Source organism: Labrus mixtus, chromosome 13 (assembly GCF_963584025.1).
Source record: "Labrus mixtus chromosome 13, fLabMix1.1, whole genome shotgun sequence".
NCBI classification, from domain to species: Eukaryota; Metazoa; Chordata; class Actinopteri; order Labriformes; family Labridae; genus Labrus; species Labrus mixtus.
In genome coordinates, this window is record NC_083624.1 from 22,839,665 (window position 1) to 22,859,971 (window position 20,307).

Here is a 20,307-nt window from a genome sequence, read left to right on the forward strand (position 1 = left end):
AAACAACATCTGTGGCACAAATGATTCATAGCCAATAACAATGTAAAGCTTATGCTCCTCAATAGATGGAATGGAGATTTAGCTCTCAATTGTGGATTACAGGTCTGGAGATGCTTGATCTTTTTGGCGGAAAAAAGGACTCACACAGGAGTAAGGGTCGATCAAGGGCTAACAGGGCTGCAGAAAGAAGGGTAGTTGGTTAGAATATCAATGTTCCGAGCTGCTAATCTGCATTTGAAGTCTTAAGCAAGGGCTGTGAGAGGAAAATCTGAGGACACACGCGGAGACCTTTTTATTTTTGTCCATCATGATAATGCATTTCGTTCTGTGGTTTTGTATCTGCACGAAGGGATACAACAGCTTCAAGAAAAACAACAGATTTTAAAATGTCAAACAGCTAGAGTGCTTAATTATTTATGAAAGCTGAGCATGTTAAGAGGTTAAGTCAGTGAATGAACAAAAAAAGGGGGTCAGAGGAGGTGGCTTCTACCTCAACTGTCACCCCCATACCTCCAGACCGATTAAGTGTGTTTATTCAACCCGACTAAATCCTTTATAATTCCATACATTTATTAACACTTTGTGAAAAAAAAGGCTACACTGAAGATTAAATGAGATTGGAGCTGCATGTATTGTGTATTGTTATGGCCAGCACAGAGAAAGAATGGGGTTAAAGGGTTATTTGTAAAGACAGTGTTTTGCATCACAATCTCTTATTGTGAAAGAAGCACGTCAAAATAGAGGTCTTCCTGTTTATTATGTTCAAAACTTAGAAGCCTGGCTGTTTTATAAAAGGCTAAGGAAGTGTTAATGGAATGGTATAATTGACCTGAAAAGCCCACATTGAGTTTGCTCTTGACTTCCAGGAACCTGCAGGTAGAGTTGGCGTTTTTTTTCAATTTTTTTTTTTTAATGAAGATTGTTAAGGAAATGAGTCATAACATCTTTAGACGTGAGCTATCTTAATTAGCAGGGTGCGCACGGGGAAACTGCTCTTTAAAGTCAAGGAATAGAAAATTGGCACATGGATGAAAATAAATGTCGAGAAAGGTTGTCTATAATGGAAAAAGAAGAGCTAGAGAATGTGAAGAAATGTAAATGTTTCATTCATTGCATTAACAGCAAGCATCCATTCGAGTAAAGTGCCATCGCTTCATTATATCATGTTGTTAGACACATGTATTGTCCCAGTTTTTTTAACAAATATTTGATTTATAACCAAACTACCAGACACCACCATTTACCATCAAATTTGTAAAGTTCATCCCGGTTCATTTGGACCTTTCTTTTCTTTTGAGTGCTAAATTTGGAGAAATTGCACCAATTCTGAGATATTCTATTTATAAGAACGGGATGATCTGATAACAGAACGTGGTGTTAACAGCAATCAACCAGCTTGGCCTGAAGTGATGCCACTTCTTTGCCAGGTTTTAAAAAGGTTCAGGGATTTACACTGTAAAAGGTTGATGCATTGATTTAAAGATGCTTTCTTTAACATGGTCATTGTGTGTCTGACTATTTTACAGAAGCGCAATGCAAAATCGATGAAGTCCTCCTTTGAGCCCCAACTAAATCAATGCTGCTGTTAGTTTGAATAAGTGTACCTGTGCACATGTGGAGCAACAGCAACAATTCTAATGAGACATTCCTGTAAATAAGGGTTACAGTCAAATCAAAATGTCTTCTTGCTTGCTGTGTTACTTACATGTGACACTGCTGTTGGTCGGCACCACCACCGAATGTTGCCGTGGGTTTTTGACGATATCCTGCCAGTGGATTGTGTCTGCATGACACAGGAACTTGTTCTTGTCAACATACACACCACCACTCAGGATCTCTGTGGAGACAAAAACAAAGCTCAGAGTCAATACATTTTCACACTAGACTTCCTGAGATTCTGCCATGGGGATGCACCAAACTAAGCAATCTTGTATGATGATTCATGTGTGATTTTTAACGCCCTATAGAAGAAAAAGCACGTCCCTGTCTAAATCACTAACGCTTTTAAGTTGGTGGTGAGCAGCTGATCGGACAACACACATCAGATTACGGTCGTTGTCCTGAGGTAGCCAGGAAAAAGCCATATCATATTGCTATTCTTACAGCCTCTCATCTTTTTGCTTTTTTTTTTTTCGCCCTGATCCTTCGGTTCCCATGCTGTGACCGGACAGAATCAATTATAAGTCACAACCATCACAACACAAAATCCATCTGGGAGCTGAACCCGGTACAGGACAGCAGTTTGAACAATCTTTTAGTTTTATATTTTGACAAGGTGCTGGGGGGTGGGGGGGTGGGGGGTCATGTTTCTCTCTATCATAATAGGCATTACCTTGTCCAAACAATGATTGACCAAGGTGATTGAAGTCACACACAAATATACCTGATTGGATAAAGACGGTGGCTCTGATTATTTCTCTGCAGAAGTTTAGAGAATACTTAATCCTGACGCTTATACAAAAGACAATGAATGGGAATGAGACAGAAAGAGAGACAAATACAGATGGGAGAAAGCCACAGAGAGAAGGGTGGCAGTGAAGAAAGACAGAGTGAAGCCCAGTAGCAGATTTGCATTATTTACAGAGCTTGTGTGTTCTCTATCTCCTTACAAACAGATTACTGACACAAGGCTGAAACCGATGAGACACATAATCATACAGGAGGCGCCCCGCCAGCACCACACACCAACAGCCAAATACAATATTGTCCCACAAAGGCCCGATTAAATGATACTCCTCGGATAATAGGTGGTGGTTGTATTACCTACACAAGCCCCCAAATCCTACCCCCCACCCCCACCCCCACCCCACAACCTCAGCTCTCCCTCCCTATCTTTCTGCTTGTGCACCGGGAGTCAGAGAGAGAGAAATTAATCCTGCTTCTCACCACAGGAGGGATATCACTCTTCTAGGAGCAGGCCGCGTCTCAAATTCAAATTGTTTGCACAATGGGGATGCTGCTGGCAAAGTAGGGCAATGGACAAACCATCAGACAAAGCAAGGCAGTGATTATGACAAACATGCCAGCAGGATGTCTTAACCCTGGTTAAGAAAGATACTAGTACATCCTTGGGGTGTTTACCTTTATATCGGCTGGGGGAAATGTAATTGCAGCCAAACGATCAGATTTAGGTGTAAACACATCCAATACATATTTAGCCACAGTTTGAACAGGGTGCAATGGGCTTTGAGGGTCCTTAGAAATGTAGGTATTTTATTACTGTCCCCATTGCAAAAGAATCATTTATATGTAAATACGTAGATTCATTAATTGCTAGCTGTATGTCTTTAAATTGGCTTCAACGCTGAAGAAATGTAAAAGATATGTTCTGTATAGAAGCAGTCTTCATTGATCCGTATATCATTATTTGACCCTTTTATCAAAACTTGACAGTAAGTGGAAGAAAAAAAAAGGCCAAAAAATTGTAATTCCGGGTTATTATCTAGGCATATGATCCTCAAGAAACAAAACGTGGACTTTTTTTGCAGTCATTACATTTTCATTTTAGAAAATAAGATTTAATCTAACAATACACTTGAAAAAGAAGATAATGTTCAGTTGGATGACAAATACGCAGATCAAAAGCAATTCCATATTTGATTTTTTTTTAAAGGTCCCATATTCTGCTTTTTCTGGTTTTATATGCCCTTTAGTGTGTTTTCCATGTGTCCTGTGCATGTTTAGGCACATCTATTTGCAAAAATTCAAAGTCTGCGGAAACGTGACTTCTCCTACGTCCTCCTGTTAGCTGTAGCATTAGCTGCATGTAACGCTCGGTTCTAGCCACCCTCGATAAAAATTTGTCAGTCCGGAGTCATTGTCAGTGTGAGATCACTGATCTAAGCCCACTGGCTCGTTGTGGCAAGCCCAACAGCTCATGTTGAAATTTCCGAGACGCGTGCTGAGCAACTGACCAATAACGACAGAGCGGATCGGCGGACCAATCAGAGCAGACTTGGCCCACGTGGGGTCTAACAGTGTGGGCTCAGCAGAGCGTAGCTGACGGACTCAGAGCGGAGAGGGAGCAAGGAGGAGCAGTACATGAAAACAGACACTTTTTTCAGACTTTAGCTATTGTGAACGTACAAAAGTAGGTACATAGATTAAATATACGAACCCCAAAAAGGGCAGAATATGGACTCTTTAAAGTAACATTAAGCTTTGTTGCCATCCATCATCAATCAAAAAAATGTGTCCTTACATCTTTAAACTTAGGCCACACTTATAAGCAGACAGCACGACTACATCCTCTGTTTTTTCAGAGATTTAAGGTGGAAAAAAAAACAAAAGTAGTTGAACTTGAAGAGAAATTGCCAGGATTCTCAGGTGAGGTAAACAAGTGAGAGAAGATGTTCCCACTAATCCTGGCTGGACGTGAGCAGCATTCACACTCTCAAACACAGTGTATAAACACAGACCAGGAAATAAAACCCTCTCTGTTCAGCACTGTCACAACAAGCGACCCTCAATGCCAACCGAATGGCTCCACCATCTTCTAAGGATTCTAACACCCACATTAGGGTATGCATTTCACACAAAACACACTCATTTGCAGAGTGACATGACAAAGTTCAAGAAGACGGGTAACAGTTTAATTGGCTCTTTTTTTCTTTTTTGGTGCGTTGCCCAGGACAGTTAAAGTATTTCCCATGGCTTCTGTCACCAAGATATGAATAATTAACAGATATTACATAATACTTACGATAATGTGCAAAACACATGCAGGCTCGGCTTTCATTACAAGTAAATGATTGGCTTGCACATTAGCTGCATGTGGAGTTGGTAGCCAGGGGCAGATCAATGGTTAAACCTTGCTGTTGATTGTTTAGTGGGTAGAGAAAATGCCTTAATTAGTTCTTCCACGTAGCCACAGCTCGTATTTCAAGACATCCCCCCCCACACACACACTTCTCCCTTCCTTCATGCTTCATCCCGAGAGCTACTCCAAATGTCTCTGCATGAGCGTTTGCCTTCATAAGGCACAGCAATCTTCACTTTCAGATCGCATGACCATTGGAGGAAAACAATATGAAATTCAGGCGGGCAGAACAAATGTATGCAGGCAATTATTTTGATGGTAAGTGGTTATTGTGCTGTTTTTTTTTTCTTTATTGCTATGTGGGGATGAGTTTGATTAAGACTGGGAGGCAAATAGCAAACCAATGATCAGAGAAAAACACATATTAATGAGTTTGGGAGAGAATTAATCAGGGTTGTGTGGATTGTTTAATGAAGAAATATGTAGGACAACAGAAGCACTATAACAAATGGATTATGTGCTCCAATGTTGGAGGACTGCGTTATCGAAAATTCCCAATGTCGTTTATTCTCCTGTAATGAAGAAAGAGTCATGTGCAGAACTTTTACCATCAATACAAACAAGGGAAGAGATTCACTCAATGTCTCTGCTTGTGTCAGCCTTCATAGTGTCTACTTGGGGAAAATATGTTCCGATGAGAACACATGGAATCAGGCTTGATAAGAATCTGTGGACAGCTAACATTCCGGTTTACTTTTGTTTCACTTTGTATCATCCACTAGTGTTATAGCGATTGGTTAAATGCAGGACAACATGGGGCCTGGTTTGCCAGGTTTTAAGAGGCTGTATGGGCCGTAGTCCTCAAGACCGGTTGCCCGGGTTCAAGTCCGCCTTGTGGATCTTTTCCCTCATCTCAAGACCGACTCTCTCTTATCCTGATTTCCAAATCTATCCACTGTCCTGTCTCTACATCAAAGAAATACAAAGACCCCAAATACATCTTTTGGAAAATACAGGACAATATCCCATGTGGAGAGCAAAAAAGTTGAAAACTCATCAGCTCAAATGCAATACAGCAGCTTATCAGCAGCATCTAACTACAGTATGGTTAAACTTTAATTAATGTCTTTAAATATGCATATATATGCATGCAAGTGTACCTAACAATCCACTGCAACCAGTTGTGTCTCAACTCCCACTCCATTTTGCTTCCCAGGTAACTTGTCAGACTGTAAGCAATGGAGTTCATTGAAAAGAAAGTCTTGACCAGATATCATTCATAGCTAACCACTGTTCAAACCTGAGGCTGTACCGCTTTACAGACTTTGTCAAAAGTCAAAAGTCAAAAGTCATTGAGTTCTGAGATTAGGCAAACACTCAAGCAGTCTGGCAGTTACAGTAGATGAAATTCCAAAAGAGTTTCTACTGTACTCTCGCTTACCAGTGGGATAAGGGATTTTACCCTAGGTGTTCTCTTCTCTGTCTTATTGACCCTGAGAGCTGACACTTGGTTTTGGCTCAGTACTGTTATCAACTCACTGGAACAGAAGTGAGAAACTCTCAAGGAAGGCTGGGGATGCATTGTGGGTCGAAGGGGCTAAATGCTAGGGCACAGATCCTGCTGTAACCCTCAGCAGCAGCAGTGGAAGGATAAAATTGTTGCTAAGCTGGACTCAACATTGAGACTGGCAGACATGAGTGTACTTGAGCTGTCCACACAGAGAAGGAAAATATAGACACATATAAAAAATAGACACACATGCTTACACAAAGGAATCAGGATTTGCAGTAACAAGGCCACCATTACTATACATGCTTTAAGCATCAAATTAATTACTAGTTTGCTTTATCTCATAACCAGAAGGTCAATAATTTGAATCCCTGCAATATCACTATTGTTCCCTTAAGATCAACTCTTTGACCACAGACTCTTACATTGGGAAACAAGAGAAAAAAACGATGTCTTAGTGAAAAGCTCTTTAGCGTAACTGAAAGGCAAAGTATGCCTGGCTTTGCTGTAAAACATCTCAGGGCTGTTTCTCACATTAACTGGAACTCTGAGGTCTAAATTCCAAATAAGCTTGTTTACAGTTAAAATAGCTATATTGCTTGGAAATAACTGCGTCTTCCATCCTACAAATTTTGCATTAGGAGAAGAAGGAATCTAATAAGTCGGAAGTTTTTATGAGGAAGCTTTCAAAGGTTGCAAAAAAAAAGAATGCATTAAGTAAAGACAGTTCATGCAGCTGACTGAAGTGGCCTTCTTCTTCTTAGTTCATCTCAAACACTGAATAAATTAAAGAATGAGTGGGAGAATGATGATGGGTAAATTAAAGAATGTACATGCCGTTTGGATAGATGATGAATAGATGACTTGGCGTGATGGATGTTAAATGATGGGAGAATGAATGACATCTATTTTATCAGCCGTCATCCATCAGCGTATCCGCTCATCAGCCAAGATAGATGATGGCTACTGAAAAATAATAAGGAAGAAAGAATGACAGAAAGACAGAAAGACCAAAAGAAAGAGAGAAGAGGAAAATGTAGCCTTGAATATGGGCACAAATGTTGAATGGATGATGGGGGATTAGCGAAGGGAGTCACTTGATTAAACTGATCCACTTTGAAGGTCCAAGCCCCTTATAAACAACCAACAATAAGCTTTAAAAAGAAAAAGACATTTCCTGAGTTTTTTCCAACACAGCTTATGTTGCCACACACTACTGCGTCAATCACTGTGCACCCAGTTGCTAGTTTGTTGACAGGAGCTGTCAGGACAGCAAATCTCTGCCTTTGCTCTACAAATAGGTGATCCCCTCTCCCATCCATTATCTGCTGCACCTGCACGGTTCCATCCATACACTTGTGTCCCCACAGTTGCCAAAGAAATGCTTGCAGATCTCAAAAGTATATGTAAGTGGGCATGAGAGTTTGCATTTGTGAGTCAATAAGTTTACTTGCATTTTTGGTTAATAGAAATTAGGGAATGTGTTCGCATGAGTACATGAATTTGTAATGTGCATTTGTACAACATAGAAATGGAAAAGACAAACAGAACATTATTAGGCCTGTCCATACAGCTATTATACCACTACAGATACACATACTCTGAAGGCCCTACTGAACAATTTAAAGGGCCCGATCTACTGCATGATTGTGTTAGGTGTGTGCAACTACATTTAGCTAGAAAAGTTGGCTAACTTGCAAGCCGTTACATATTCATTTTTTGAAGTATAGGGAAACTGACCAGGGTTCTGTATTTGGCGAGTCTGAAGTAAGAAACGCTTAGTCTCTTTTAATAAGACATGGCCAATGATGAACTTTAAGAGAGATTAGACCCTGAATGATGATAGAAAAAACATTTCAGAGCATAGCCGAGGTAAAAAAAAAAAAGACAACTTTTGGTTCTGAGCTTTACAAAATGTCAACAAAATTAAATTCTCCAGTAAAAATCCTTGGCCAACAAGGAAGAGACATTGGTTTTATTTTGAAGGACTAAACTTCAACGCTCCTATGGCCATGTCAACAAATCAGAATACTTATTTTTTCAAAGAGAAACAAAATGAAGAATTAGCTCAGCTGCTGTTAGGTTTTCTTATTAAAAGACTTTATTGTAAGTGCGGGCGTCTTCCTCCTTACTGTCTTTACAGAGAGGCAAACACACACATCTATATATCAAACAGGCTTTGAGATTGTAATGCTCTCCTGTCGGGATCTCCCAGTAGTGATCGATATTGAATGAACTGCAATCCAGTGTCGTATCCTACTCTAATATCAGTCCTATAGCATGCATCACAAACTTCATGTTTTCTATAAGGTCAATGGATGGATCACCTCCCACAGGAACAGCATGCAATTCTAACACTGTTAAGGCTGTTCCTCAGCAAAATGGTTGTACCCATTCAAATGTAATTGCACTTTTATGTGTTTAACTATTGACCTGAAAAGAACAACTGCATTAATTCAACTACATAAAAGCGCTTTATGAGAGGTTCACCAGAGAGACGGCAGCAATGGGATTTCACTGTCTCTGAACACACTGCGGTCAGGAGCAGAAGCGTGGGCGGTGTGTGTGTGTGTGTGTGTGTGTGTGTGTGTGTGTGTGTGCCTGTATATGTGTGTGTGTGTGTGTGTTGAGTTGGTTGAAGAAAATGAAGAAATGGCGAAGATTTATGGAGAGAAAGGCATCAGAAGAAGAAAATAAATAGGTGGCAACAGGAGATGGAATTAAAACTCGACTGTGAGGGAAGATTATAAAGATTACACATAGACAAAGACTGAGCCACAGTTGAGTGTTTTCTTCTTGTTCAGAATATCCGTCCTTGGTTGTATCCCCATAAATATTCTTGCCTGCACATGTACTGTATGTTGAGGGACCTCACAAATTAAATGCACATTTAATTTCAACATGGCAACTGACATTCATGGCTGAGCAGCTACAGCAGCACACAGCAGCACGTGCACGTGCACGTGCATGATTTTTTGTGGTAATGAACGACCTATTCCATCTTAATGCAAAAACCACTGATTGAAACTGCTCAACAAGGCCGTTATTGCATTCATACCAAAAGCTCTATTTCCCCCTGCCTGGCAGTTAAGTGTTTGGGTGGTAAACAAGTCTCAGAGCCTCCATTAAAGCAGTTTAAAAAAGTGACATTGAAAAGAGAAACAAATATGGCCGTGAAGAAGACAGAGATTATCTTAGGTGTGGTATAGGACTATGAATAGAACAGAATAGAAACGTATGAAAAAGGAGGAGGGATGTTAGAAAATTGGCTGTCTTTGAGGGTACAGAAGAAGACACAACTCAGAGTATTAGAGCAGTAGATACCTTAATGTGGGTATACAAAAGACGCGAGGTGAATATACAACACATTGAACATGGATCATAGCAATTTATAAAGGTCTGAAATAATATTTAAACTTAATACATTTCAATATTAGAAAGATTTAAATTACCTGACGATTAAATAAAAAAAGAAAAATGTCATTCAAGCTGATGTGAGGAACTCTAAGGTTGTGTTGATTTTGGCAACCCCTGTGGGCAAAGCGGGGCATTTCATCTCATTTGCTGATCTTGTACTGTACATGGTACTGTAGTGTTTTCTAATTTAAAAAAAACCCATCATCCTCCTTTAACTTTAATGTTTAAAATGCAACTATCTCTGACTCTTTGACTTTATAAAATCTTAAAAAGGCTAATTAGGCAGCGTGCTGTAAATCATATCAAGTGACACCTAACTCGCAACAGGGATGACAGTCATGTAAAAAAACAACATATATAAAATCTGTTATCTGATTGTCTTGTTTGCTTTTACAGGCCATATAGAGACATCAGTATTCATTTCAGGTTATTTCATAACCATCTAAAAACTCCTCACAGAAGCTTTAAATGTCTTGACATACTTTAGTCACTATATTAGAAAAAAAATAAAAACATTTTCTACCGGCTCATTTCAAGTTTATAAAGGGTCAACGACCTTACTTATTTAAAAATGTTCCGGAGTAAAGGTGTAGTATAGAAAAGAAGAACACATTGTGCTATTTTTCAGCACTTATGATCAAAACATTGTTGTAAACCTGCCTTTCTTCATCCTTCTTTCTTGTATCTCTGCTGTAGTAAAGAAGATGGCAGGGGACGTCGGCCGTGGCCCCGGCCCCTTCCCCCCCCCAAACACACGCCTCTTTCCCGCCAAGGTAATTGGATTCACAGGCTGCTGATTAAATTTGGCCCATCCCTCACGCAATTGTTTCCTCCGAGTCTTTATGAAAAATGGGTGAGATTTAGGGATTATGGAATTATACGCGAGCAAGGCAGAGCATCTGCTTAAAGATGAGAAGAGGAAAAATAAAATCATGACAGCATGGTTATGGAGGAGGGTGTGTGTGTGTGTGTGTGTGTGTGTGTATGGGGGGGGGGGGGGGGGGGAGGGGGGGGCATCCTTGCTTATTTTCAACTTAAACTGTGATAAAACCCTGGTAATCTGAGCTTAATGGATAGAGAGGGATGGGGAGGAGGAGGAGAAGAAAATCATATTACAATTCCTTGAGATAAGACAAATCTATAAGCAAGAAAGAAAAAAACAAAAGAAAAAACAAATGAGCAGAGAAACAAAAAAAGTAAGGCTGAAGAGATTATCAAGGGGACAAACAAGTGAGCGATTAAAAAAGAGTAAAAGACCTTCAATTGCTGCTGCTGAGGGCCACTTAGCTTATCAAGGCTGATGTGTGATCAGCCTGCCAGTTGAATGAAAATGAGCCATGCTCTCTGGAATGGGTGAAACAAAACAGGGCCTGAGAGAGGCAGAGAGAGAGAGAGAGAGAGAGAGAGAGAGAGAGAGAAGATGGAAAGACTGCAAAGAGAGAGAAAGAGAGGGAGACCATATCTTACCACAAGCATACCAAGTATGTTGGTTTTGCCACAGAGGAAGTTGGCCTCGGTCAGAGTGTGATTTGCTAAGGCAACAACACGTCAGTGAGGCCTTGTTTTTCCAAGCCTACTGAGAGACATTCAGAAACACACTACAGGCCATGGCTCTCACTTTGTGAACACAGTGCTTCTTATGTGTGCCTCAGCCAAGGTGGTCAAGTCCATCCAGAATACTGTAGAGCCGATTTGAAGGGAAACTACAGAACAGTTAAGGAGCATGCACCTTTGCAAAAGCTGCATACAGTCGAATCAATCTGTTGACCTGACACTGAAGAAATGATGAGTCTTTAAATCAGAAATTTGCTGGACCCCAAAAAGGGGGTATGGGTCTGACTTCTTATGAGCCCCTAAAATGTAAATGTAAGTGATGCCAACGAATAAAGTTGTAACATTACATCCTATCTGCTATTTAGAGCAGTTTATATAATCAAATGTCTTCAAACAAGAAAGATAAATGAAGAATAAGCCAATTTTTGATTGAGACATTTGCATCCTACCATAAAATAGAAGCTACACAGGAAGGAGGGCTGGGCGGAAGCAAAGGACGCTTACCTGTTGTTTTGATCTGCATTTACTGTATGGACTTTAGGGTCAGATTCCAAACCAAGTGAATGAATTCAGTTAGCTTTATATTGCATGAAAACTCAAATGCTTTCAGATCCAACCATGAGCCTACAGAAATCTGTTCATCATCACTAAATTGGCCAATCAGCTTGCTTGTTACATTAACAGACACACTGAATGTGAGATTATCAAAAAGGGACCAGTCATTCGATTTGATTGAGATTTACAGATCCTCAAAAAAAAAGATAACAATCTGATCTGCGCAATGGAAAAGTGAAAGAGAAGCAAAGGAATGCTTTACTCAAATGCTGTATGGTCATGACTGTTGATGTAACATCCACCATATCTCTGTAGAGACTGAACAGAAAGGACCTTTTCATGTTCCATTACCCACCACTGCTCCCATCAATAGCTGCTCCACTTAATGGAAGCTTTGGCCTAAGAGGCAAAAAAATAAGCATATTAATTATTAAGCTTCCACAGGGGAGACGGGTGGAGTTGAAAGGTTCAAGGGTATGTGTGTGTCAAAAGCCAAGGTTATGAAATTGCTTTTGGGGTACACGGCTTCCTTCAGAGCTTAATCATAACAATGTCAAATGGCAGCGACTTGCTGAAAACGTCCTTCCTTTTTTCCAGCTCTTCAAACATGTAACATCTTATGTCAGCATTTCATACATGCCTAAAGACACCATCACCTTAACTTAAAAAAATAACTACTTTATGTATTGCTTCACCTCTGAAACCGTCTTCTACCACCTCAAACCCAACGTTGAGGTGGTAGTAACAATGGGTTAGTGTTTTCTGTTTGGTTTGGTTTTGGCACTACATGGATTTAGTAGTTGCAGTATTGCTTTCTATACATTTCTATCACCTGTCTTTGTAAAGGATGTGTGTGTTCACCACAATTTATGGTTTCGGGAATTTAAAATTTGATTTCCATTCTAAATATGGATGAGGTGAACAACACATTTGAAAACATTGGGTCAGGTTAGAATAAAAGGTAGATATGGAATTATTAATCTAAAAACGTACATGGTGTAAAAAAACATTCCTTGTTTGGCACATCTTTTGATTTAATTATTTGTTATTTTAACTGAATAGGTTATCTTTGGTTCACAAGGAAACTGCCAATTTCCACAAAGTATTTTCTTTGCTCCATTGGAAATTGGCAGTAAAGCTAAGTCACCTTGAAAACATTCTCAACAACAGCTATTGGCTTATCCACATTTTTAACACTTTTCTATCCAGTGTCAGTGAGGGTGTATGCAATTATCAAATAACAGTTTTACAGTCTTACATTCTACTCTAGTATCAAGTAAGGACAAGAACAGGCAATCATCTCAGTCGAAATAGATTTGATCTGTGTGAGAAAAAAAAAGTATTTCATAAAAGGAGACATCAAATCAGAGCAGCTGTCAGAATTACAATGTTTTTCCATTTGTGAACATGTGTTCTTTGTGAAAGAAGACAATTGTCCTTTAGTCCAGGGGAATCGACTGATCTCTGCTTTGTTTGGAGAAATGCTCTAAAGTTTCAATAGTTGTCACATTTGTTGTGGAATGGATATGTGAAATCGTTATTGTTCATTTCATTTTCACAGATTGGTGCTCCCGAAGCTCTGTTGTCAGGGAGAGCGGTATTCAAATGGATTTTCAATTTCAATTTTTGCATTTGTCGGAGAGTAATCACTGAAGATTGACAGCAAACTCAGAGTTAGAGGAAGACTGTGACTATCAGGGAAAAGGCCAGAATTTAACCCAAGCAGAAACGGTTAGGAATTACTTTTAAATGACAGGCGTTCTAACAGGTGAGATACTAAGGTTTAGTATTTCAGCTTTTTCAGTTTTATATCATGCTCAGCTCATAAAACATCACCATGATTATTAAATCCATATAGAACAAACCAGTCGACTATCAAAATGTCAATATGGTAATACAAACTGTTCTAAAAGTGGGTCAGTTCAGTTACAGTAATTTACTGTGTATCAAAGTCATCCATCTTTCATATGAATCAAGTGAGTGAGTATAAACCTTCACTTCAAAGGCATGTGGGAAGACTTCTGTGAATTTGAGACATCGGATATCAAATGCCATGAAAGAACGTGTCGTATTTCTCATGTCAACTTTAGTAGAAGACTCCGATTCAGACCGTAAAGCTTTGAAGCACTAAAGAAAAATATAACAATTTATCTCCATTTGTATTTTCTAACACATTATACCTAAAACAGGTGAGAAAATCACCTGCTGTAGTCGCTGATGTTGTTGTCTCCGGATAGGTGTTCCTTGAGCTGCGATTTCTGTTCTTCTGGCTACCAGTGCTGCCATTGAAGGGCATAGCCCATGGCTCAGAAGAGCTGCCTTTTGTGTAAATTGTAACATATGTATATGAGTAGTGTGAAGGTTGTAGAATAGGAAACATTTAAAAGTGTCACCTCTCTCTGATAGTCAGCAACATTAAAGATGAAATGCAGGGCCAGTCTACACCCACATAGGGTTGCATGGAATTCAAATGGGGTCGCCTGATTTTTGTATTTATTGATCAATAAAAATTATTGTATATTATAATATATTCAACATTCAACCATAGCCAGTGCCAAAACAAGAAACCATCAAATTCTCTGTCTTCCATCCATTGTGCAAAAATGTCATCCCAGCCTTAATGAGGTCTTAAATGGATGTTTACTTGCAATACAGTAGATAAAAACTATTACATGATTGAAAACACATTATTTTTTACACATTTTTTTCTGTGAATGAAATGGCTTCATTTTCTAATATTATGTACGACAAGTTATACGGCGTACTTGAGAAAATAACTGAATGTTTTTTTTCTGTAGCAGCAGGATTAATGTTTGTGAAATACAGAAGTTTTTTCTTAGTATCATTTTACAGAACTAATAAAGCCACAACTTTGAGGCACAGCAATGTTTAGAACAATTGAACACACAATTCAAATATATTCTTTGAGTGTAGTGTAGTTTGATTTTTGTAATACTTATAAACACCTTGTGTCTTCTACAGTAAAAACACTCTTATCACTTTACATCCACAAGTGTCCGTTTAGGCCCCATAAATAAGTTGATAGAAAATGACAGTTTCCTCAATGGCTTTTGAGAGCCACAGAGCTGCCAGTCAGCTACTATTTTATTTGCTTTCCCACTCGTTTTGCTCTTCCTCTGAGACAAGCACTGAGTGGCTCTGACATCAAAGACCTGTCTGAAACACAGTCTGGCCTTCACAATCAAAGGAAGAACTGCACGTCACGGCTGCAGAGTCACACACTGATGTGGTAAAGTCAGGATGACAGACAGTCAGTGACAGAAAGTGAACATGACAATCACAGTGTGAGGGGTTTGTTTGAATCTGCATTCATATCTATGGCCCATTTCAAAAAGTAGAATAACATATAAATGAAGTGTGTAGTGTATACTGGATGAAGAGGAATATTTGATCACAATACATTTGAACATTTGCTTTTTTTGTCCATTGAATTTGAATATATGTGCAATACATGGAAGTATCCATACTCAATAAACTTCTTGTAATGCACAAGCTTTACATAAACATGATGGAAGTTTGAATTAAGACATAAAAACATAATTTGCAACAGTGTTCATTGGATTAATCTATTTAAAGGGATAGATGCATATTTTTGAATTGTGCTTGTATGGTAAATGTCAATAGAAAGCTCAGCTCATCTTTTGACATCATCCATCTTCATCCATTGGGAAGGTTTGCTCCACATAATTTTGCTATTTGATTTGTCAAATTTGGGATTTATTTTCAAGTCAACTATTTGGGCTGTGTTGCAACAGGCTGCTAGTCGCTTCGTTTGTATTTCAATGTGGTACACTTCCTTTTCTTTGAACTTTAAATTTAGACTTTGGACAAACATATTTTCTTTGAGTTCTTAAAGAAAAGAAGCCCAGAAGATACAAATGTGGCCAGTCTTTTTTGATAACTATTTGAAGTTAAGAAAACAACAACAACAACAACAACAACATGAAATACTTCAGTAATTGTATTAGTATCTGAAGAAGATATGATTAGTTCATATAAAAAGAAAATAAATGTTATCGTTTCCTGTTTTTGCACACACATATTTAACAGGGAACTGAAGTTTCACAATATTAATGATATTTAAATACAATTGGACTTTGGCCTTTTAGTTACCATTTTATTGAGGGGATGGGCGGGCGCACAGAAATTTGCCATCCCCCCCAAAGACAAAAACATTTTGAGAACCACTTTCATAGTAGATGCTTTGGCATAAAAAAAGCTATTTCGACACAAGAAGTGAGTATTGGATTCTCTAAGTTAATGTCGTGTTTCCTCAAAATGTAAAAGTTAAAATGAGCAATACAATTTTATTTTTTTGTTGTTGCGGTAAACCAGTTAAGCAATTCCAGCTTAACCAGTTAACCAAAAAAAGCAACAACTTCATCTTTTTGACAAGTGGTACCTGTAAAGTCACAGCCTGAAGTAGTTCATAAGCAATATAGATGATTTTACCAGTTCTTGCAAGAAATGTATTTGAATAATTTTCTGCAAACAAAGTATAAGACAAAAAGAAATGAGTAAGGAAACACCTTAAACAATGTACACAAAAAAAATAACTTCAGCAGCTATATAAAGGTTAAGATATCATAATCCAATGCTATACATGTCATTGTAACTTAAACATTATTGTCATTCAGCTATCACAGGGAATGAGTAAGTTCCAGGTGTAATGTGTGAATTCCATCTCTTTATGTCAGGCAATACAATATTTCTGTCGTCAAACATTTGAGAATCTCTTATCAGGCTTCACACTGAAAATGAGAGCTGCAGGATATGCTTATTACTTCAAAACAAGCACATTTTGTAGCCACCACATTCTTATTTAAAGCGATATCGTAGCAGTGTCTGTTCTGAAACATCACACGGTTTGAATCGCTGCAAAACACATGGACATTTGCATTACCTTCACACCCATTCTGTCCCTGTAGCACCCTGCTGCAACAACAGGGTGGAATTCAGAAGAGAGATGAACTTAAGTGAACAGCATCCTATTGGTGTCTGAGCTAGTTTAACAGCTACATCATGGCAGTTTCTTAGCTTGATCTGATATTTAGCCTGGGGGTATGGGGATGCTGGAGATGGAGAGGAGAGCACTGTGTTTTGATTATTAATTGGCATTAAAATTCTTTCCACGCCTACTTAAACTTTTAATGAGGTGAAAGTCGACTTGCACTTCCAGCGTGCCGCAGAGGCTCAGATTGGTTATAGAGGGTATGTAGTCATGTTTTGGCGAGTCTGGATATTGTTCCAGCTGAGGAAAGTTGAGTCAGAGGAGCGGACTATAAGTGAGAAAGTAAAAAGTCCTCCTGGGCAGGTCACTAATGCATACATGGGTGTGAAAAATCTAAATGATTTACTGGAAACAGACACACGCAGCACATATGAATGTTAATGTACAAATGGATTCACACACAAGCATAATTGCATGTATAAAAAAACAAAGATGTAGATGTCCCAGAATAGATAAAAGGACTTCCAGCTCTTTAGTTTAAATAAACTCAACAATTTCTAGAGTTTAGCTTTAGCTGCTTAAATATTTGTCCATGCAAGACTTTAACCATGCAGCAAAAATAAATACATTATAAAGACTGAAATGTTGCAGCCACTGGTCTGCTTGACATGGTGAATGGTAAAAGGACTTGAGCTTGTATAGCGCTTTTGTCGTCTTCTGACTACGCAAAGCGCTTTTACACTGCAGGTCACATCTACACATTCACACACTGATGGCACTATGTAAAGTGTCCATCAGAAGAAACTAATCCCATTCATACACATTCATACGCCGCAGACAAAGCAGCGGGAGAATACTTAAGTGTCTTGCGCAAGGACACATCGGACATGTGGCTGCAGGAGCTGGGGACCAAACCCCCAACCTTCTGGTTGAGAGATGACCAACTCTACCAATGATCCACAGCCGCCTCATCTAATAAAGCATATATGACAGCCAAAAATCTGTTATAAAAACAGAGCAGTGCAGTGCTGGTTGTTCTGACTGTTGTTTCACATTGTTTTGTAACAGGTAAATCGAGAAAAAGGGTTGCTTGGTTGGCACTGGGGAATATTGAGCAAAAACTTAAAATGCTGCAGATACAGTCCAGTAATCTAATATATGCAACACACACAAACAAACATTTTTTAATTGGCAAAAATCCATTTTGAATTACCTTCTTCTTTCCTCATGGCAGGTTGTACTGTTGTTGTCCATTAATATTTCACAAGGCCTTGTTATATCCTGCTTATGAAATCTCAAACATTGTATTATTAAACATAATAATACCCCCAAAAAAATCTCAAAGAAAAGCAAAGCAGCAACACTTTTATAAAGGTCAAGCTGTGAGCAACAGCCGGGGATGGCCCTGGAGCTAAAATAAAATCCAGTATATTGTCCAGGTTATATTTTACAGCTGAATTACACATATCTAAAAATGAAGAGAATATGGAAGAAGTGGATAGAAAGAAGGTTTATAAAATGAAGAGATCATTCAAATTAATATTTTATGGAGGATTTAATCCATGTATATCATGTGCAGAAGCAGCCAAAGGTATAGAAAATACCATTCATTCAACTCATGAGTGCACATGAAGAACATTATGGCATGTTTAGCTTGTTAGTCATGGTGGCTCAAAAATGAACCAAACTAGGAGAAACTTCCCTCAGAAATTCATCTCTGTTGTTCCTTTGCATAAAAACCCTACCTTTGGCTCTGAAAGTCTCACTATCTCTGTCACACAGTGGTATTACAGAGCAATCAATTAACACCAAGAACCACTGATGGCCCGTCCCGGACTTCAATTTAACATGCGCCTCCTTGCGATCCACATTAGTGGTTCACAAATGTGACAATATGAATGTCGTCCTTCAAAAAGAAAGTCCCTCTTGCCCCCTTCCTGGAGCGGTGAAATATTGAGTGTGACACGGGAGTAATTGCATGGGAAGTAATCAATTAGACACACAATTGAAAGAGACCTGAGGTCTGTGGGCTGCCAGGCAAGAGGCCTGACTGAATTCTGGTGACGTTCACTGAACCAATCACGCCTGCCCCCAGTGGCAGAATTGCTCTTTTCCCCAAGAAGTTGGACGGAGAATGGAAGGCTTTGGGGATCAGAGGAGGCAGCAATTTTATGCCTCCCCTACCCTCGGCAGTCCCTTGTCTGGGGGGAAACACTGACTCAAATCGTCCCTTTCACCTTGCCCCATCCATTCTTTGTTAGTCTCCCTTGTGCATGATCGTCACAAGGAGCCGAACACGACACGCTCAGCGGATGATAGCGTTCATTCGCTGAGATTTCCCCATCGAACTAACTGCAGAAGCTTTGAGGAAGACAGTCCAACTTAAGTACTCGAAAGGGTGTACAGTACAAAATGGTACAAATACATCACATTGTCTGCTTTTGTGTAAAAGGAATCAATGTGACAAATCAAGACGGCCAACTAAAATATGACTGGAAAAACTTGCCAAAGAGAAAGGGATAAAGAGATGGAAGAAAGACAGAAAGTGGGATAGATAAAGATAGAGCAGATGGGCCATGAAGAAGTGGATAACGCCTTGGCGTAAAACACAGGCTTGTGTACATGCATGAGACGAGAGAGGATCATTCAGCAGATGGGACCTCAGATTGGATGCTTCATTTTGGACGGACGCGGTGCAGGCGTAGGGTGGTTAGGAAAATGAATCAACAACACTAAACAAATCTGAGCAAAAACAAGGATACTGAGTGAAATGAGAAAAGGGAGGGGTGGCAGTAAAATGTGTTAAATGAGAAAGCTCATCTGCGTTGGGCTCCTTATTGAGGCTGTTATTATTTTTTGCCAGAGAAGCAGGCTGTAATTACCATGTGAAAGCAAAAGAGTGTGTAGCCAGGGTTCATGTGAGCGGAAGTGCTGGAAATGTTTGACTCAAGTGGGATGGAAGATGCTGCAGGTCAAAACACATCAAAATACAGATCCAGAGCTTTGAAAATGTCGAGAGGCGGCTCAGTTGAACCTTTCTCTTGCATGGCTATGGGAGCAGAAACTTTACAGAAGTACATAATCCAAACTTCCCTTTGTAACAATCAGGCAGTTTGCTTCTAAGCGGAAAGTGGGTTACCTTTCGAGACAAGGTTTTTTGTCTTTAGATCCAACTTTAGTCCTCACTTTTTAAACTCTTGTGTCCCCACAAACTCCTTCCAAACAAACGCAAAAACTAAACTTTCCACACAGCCTTTAAAATTTCTTATTCACTCCAATACACCCCTCTGCACAAACACCATTCCCCAACTCTTCCCTGCTTGACTGTGCCTTATATTTCATATTCATGAGGATAACTTAGCTAAGCTTGATTGAAAGGTGCATCCGAGGGAGTCCTATCCCTGCTCAGCCAGAAGGTCTCATTCACCCCATCCTCCAGTCCCCTCAAATCCACAGTCCATTCGCAGCTCACAGAAAGTGCACCAGAGAAATCAATAAGTGTAATGCAACAATATACTAGCGACAAATTGATTTCATCCT

General features: G+C 39.3%; 1 protein-coding gene across 2 annotated transcripts in view; it reads right to left on the bottom strand.

Moving 5' to 3' along the window:
* LOC132987269 (receptor tyrosine-protein kinase erbB-4-like) overlaps positions 1–20,307 on the bottom strand; it is a 317,677-nt gene that overhangs the window by 116,058 nt on the left and 181,312 nt on the right. For both annotated transcript variants that reach the window (XM_061054220.1, XM_061054219.1), the window contains exon 4: positions 1,706–1,837. In XM_061054220.1, coding sequence (XP_060910203.1) covers positions 1,706–1,837 — 132 coding nt within the window. The remainder of the gene's footprint in view (positions 1–1,705; positions 1,838–20,307) is intronic.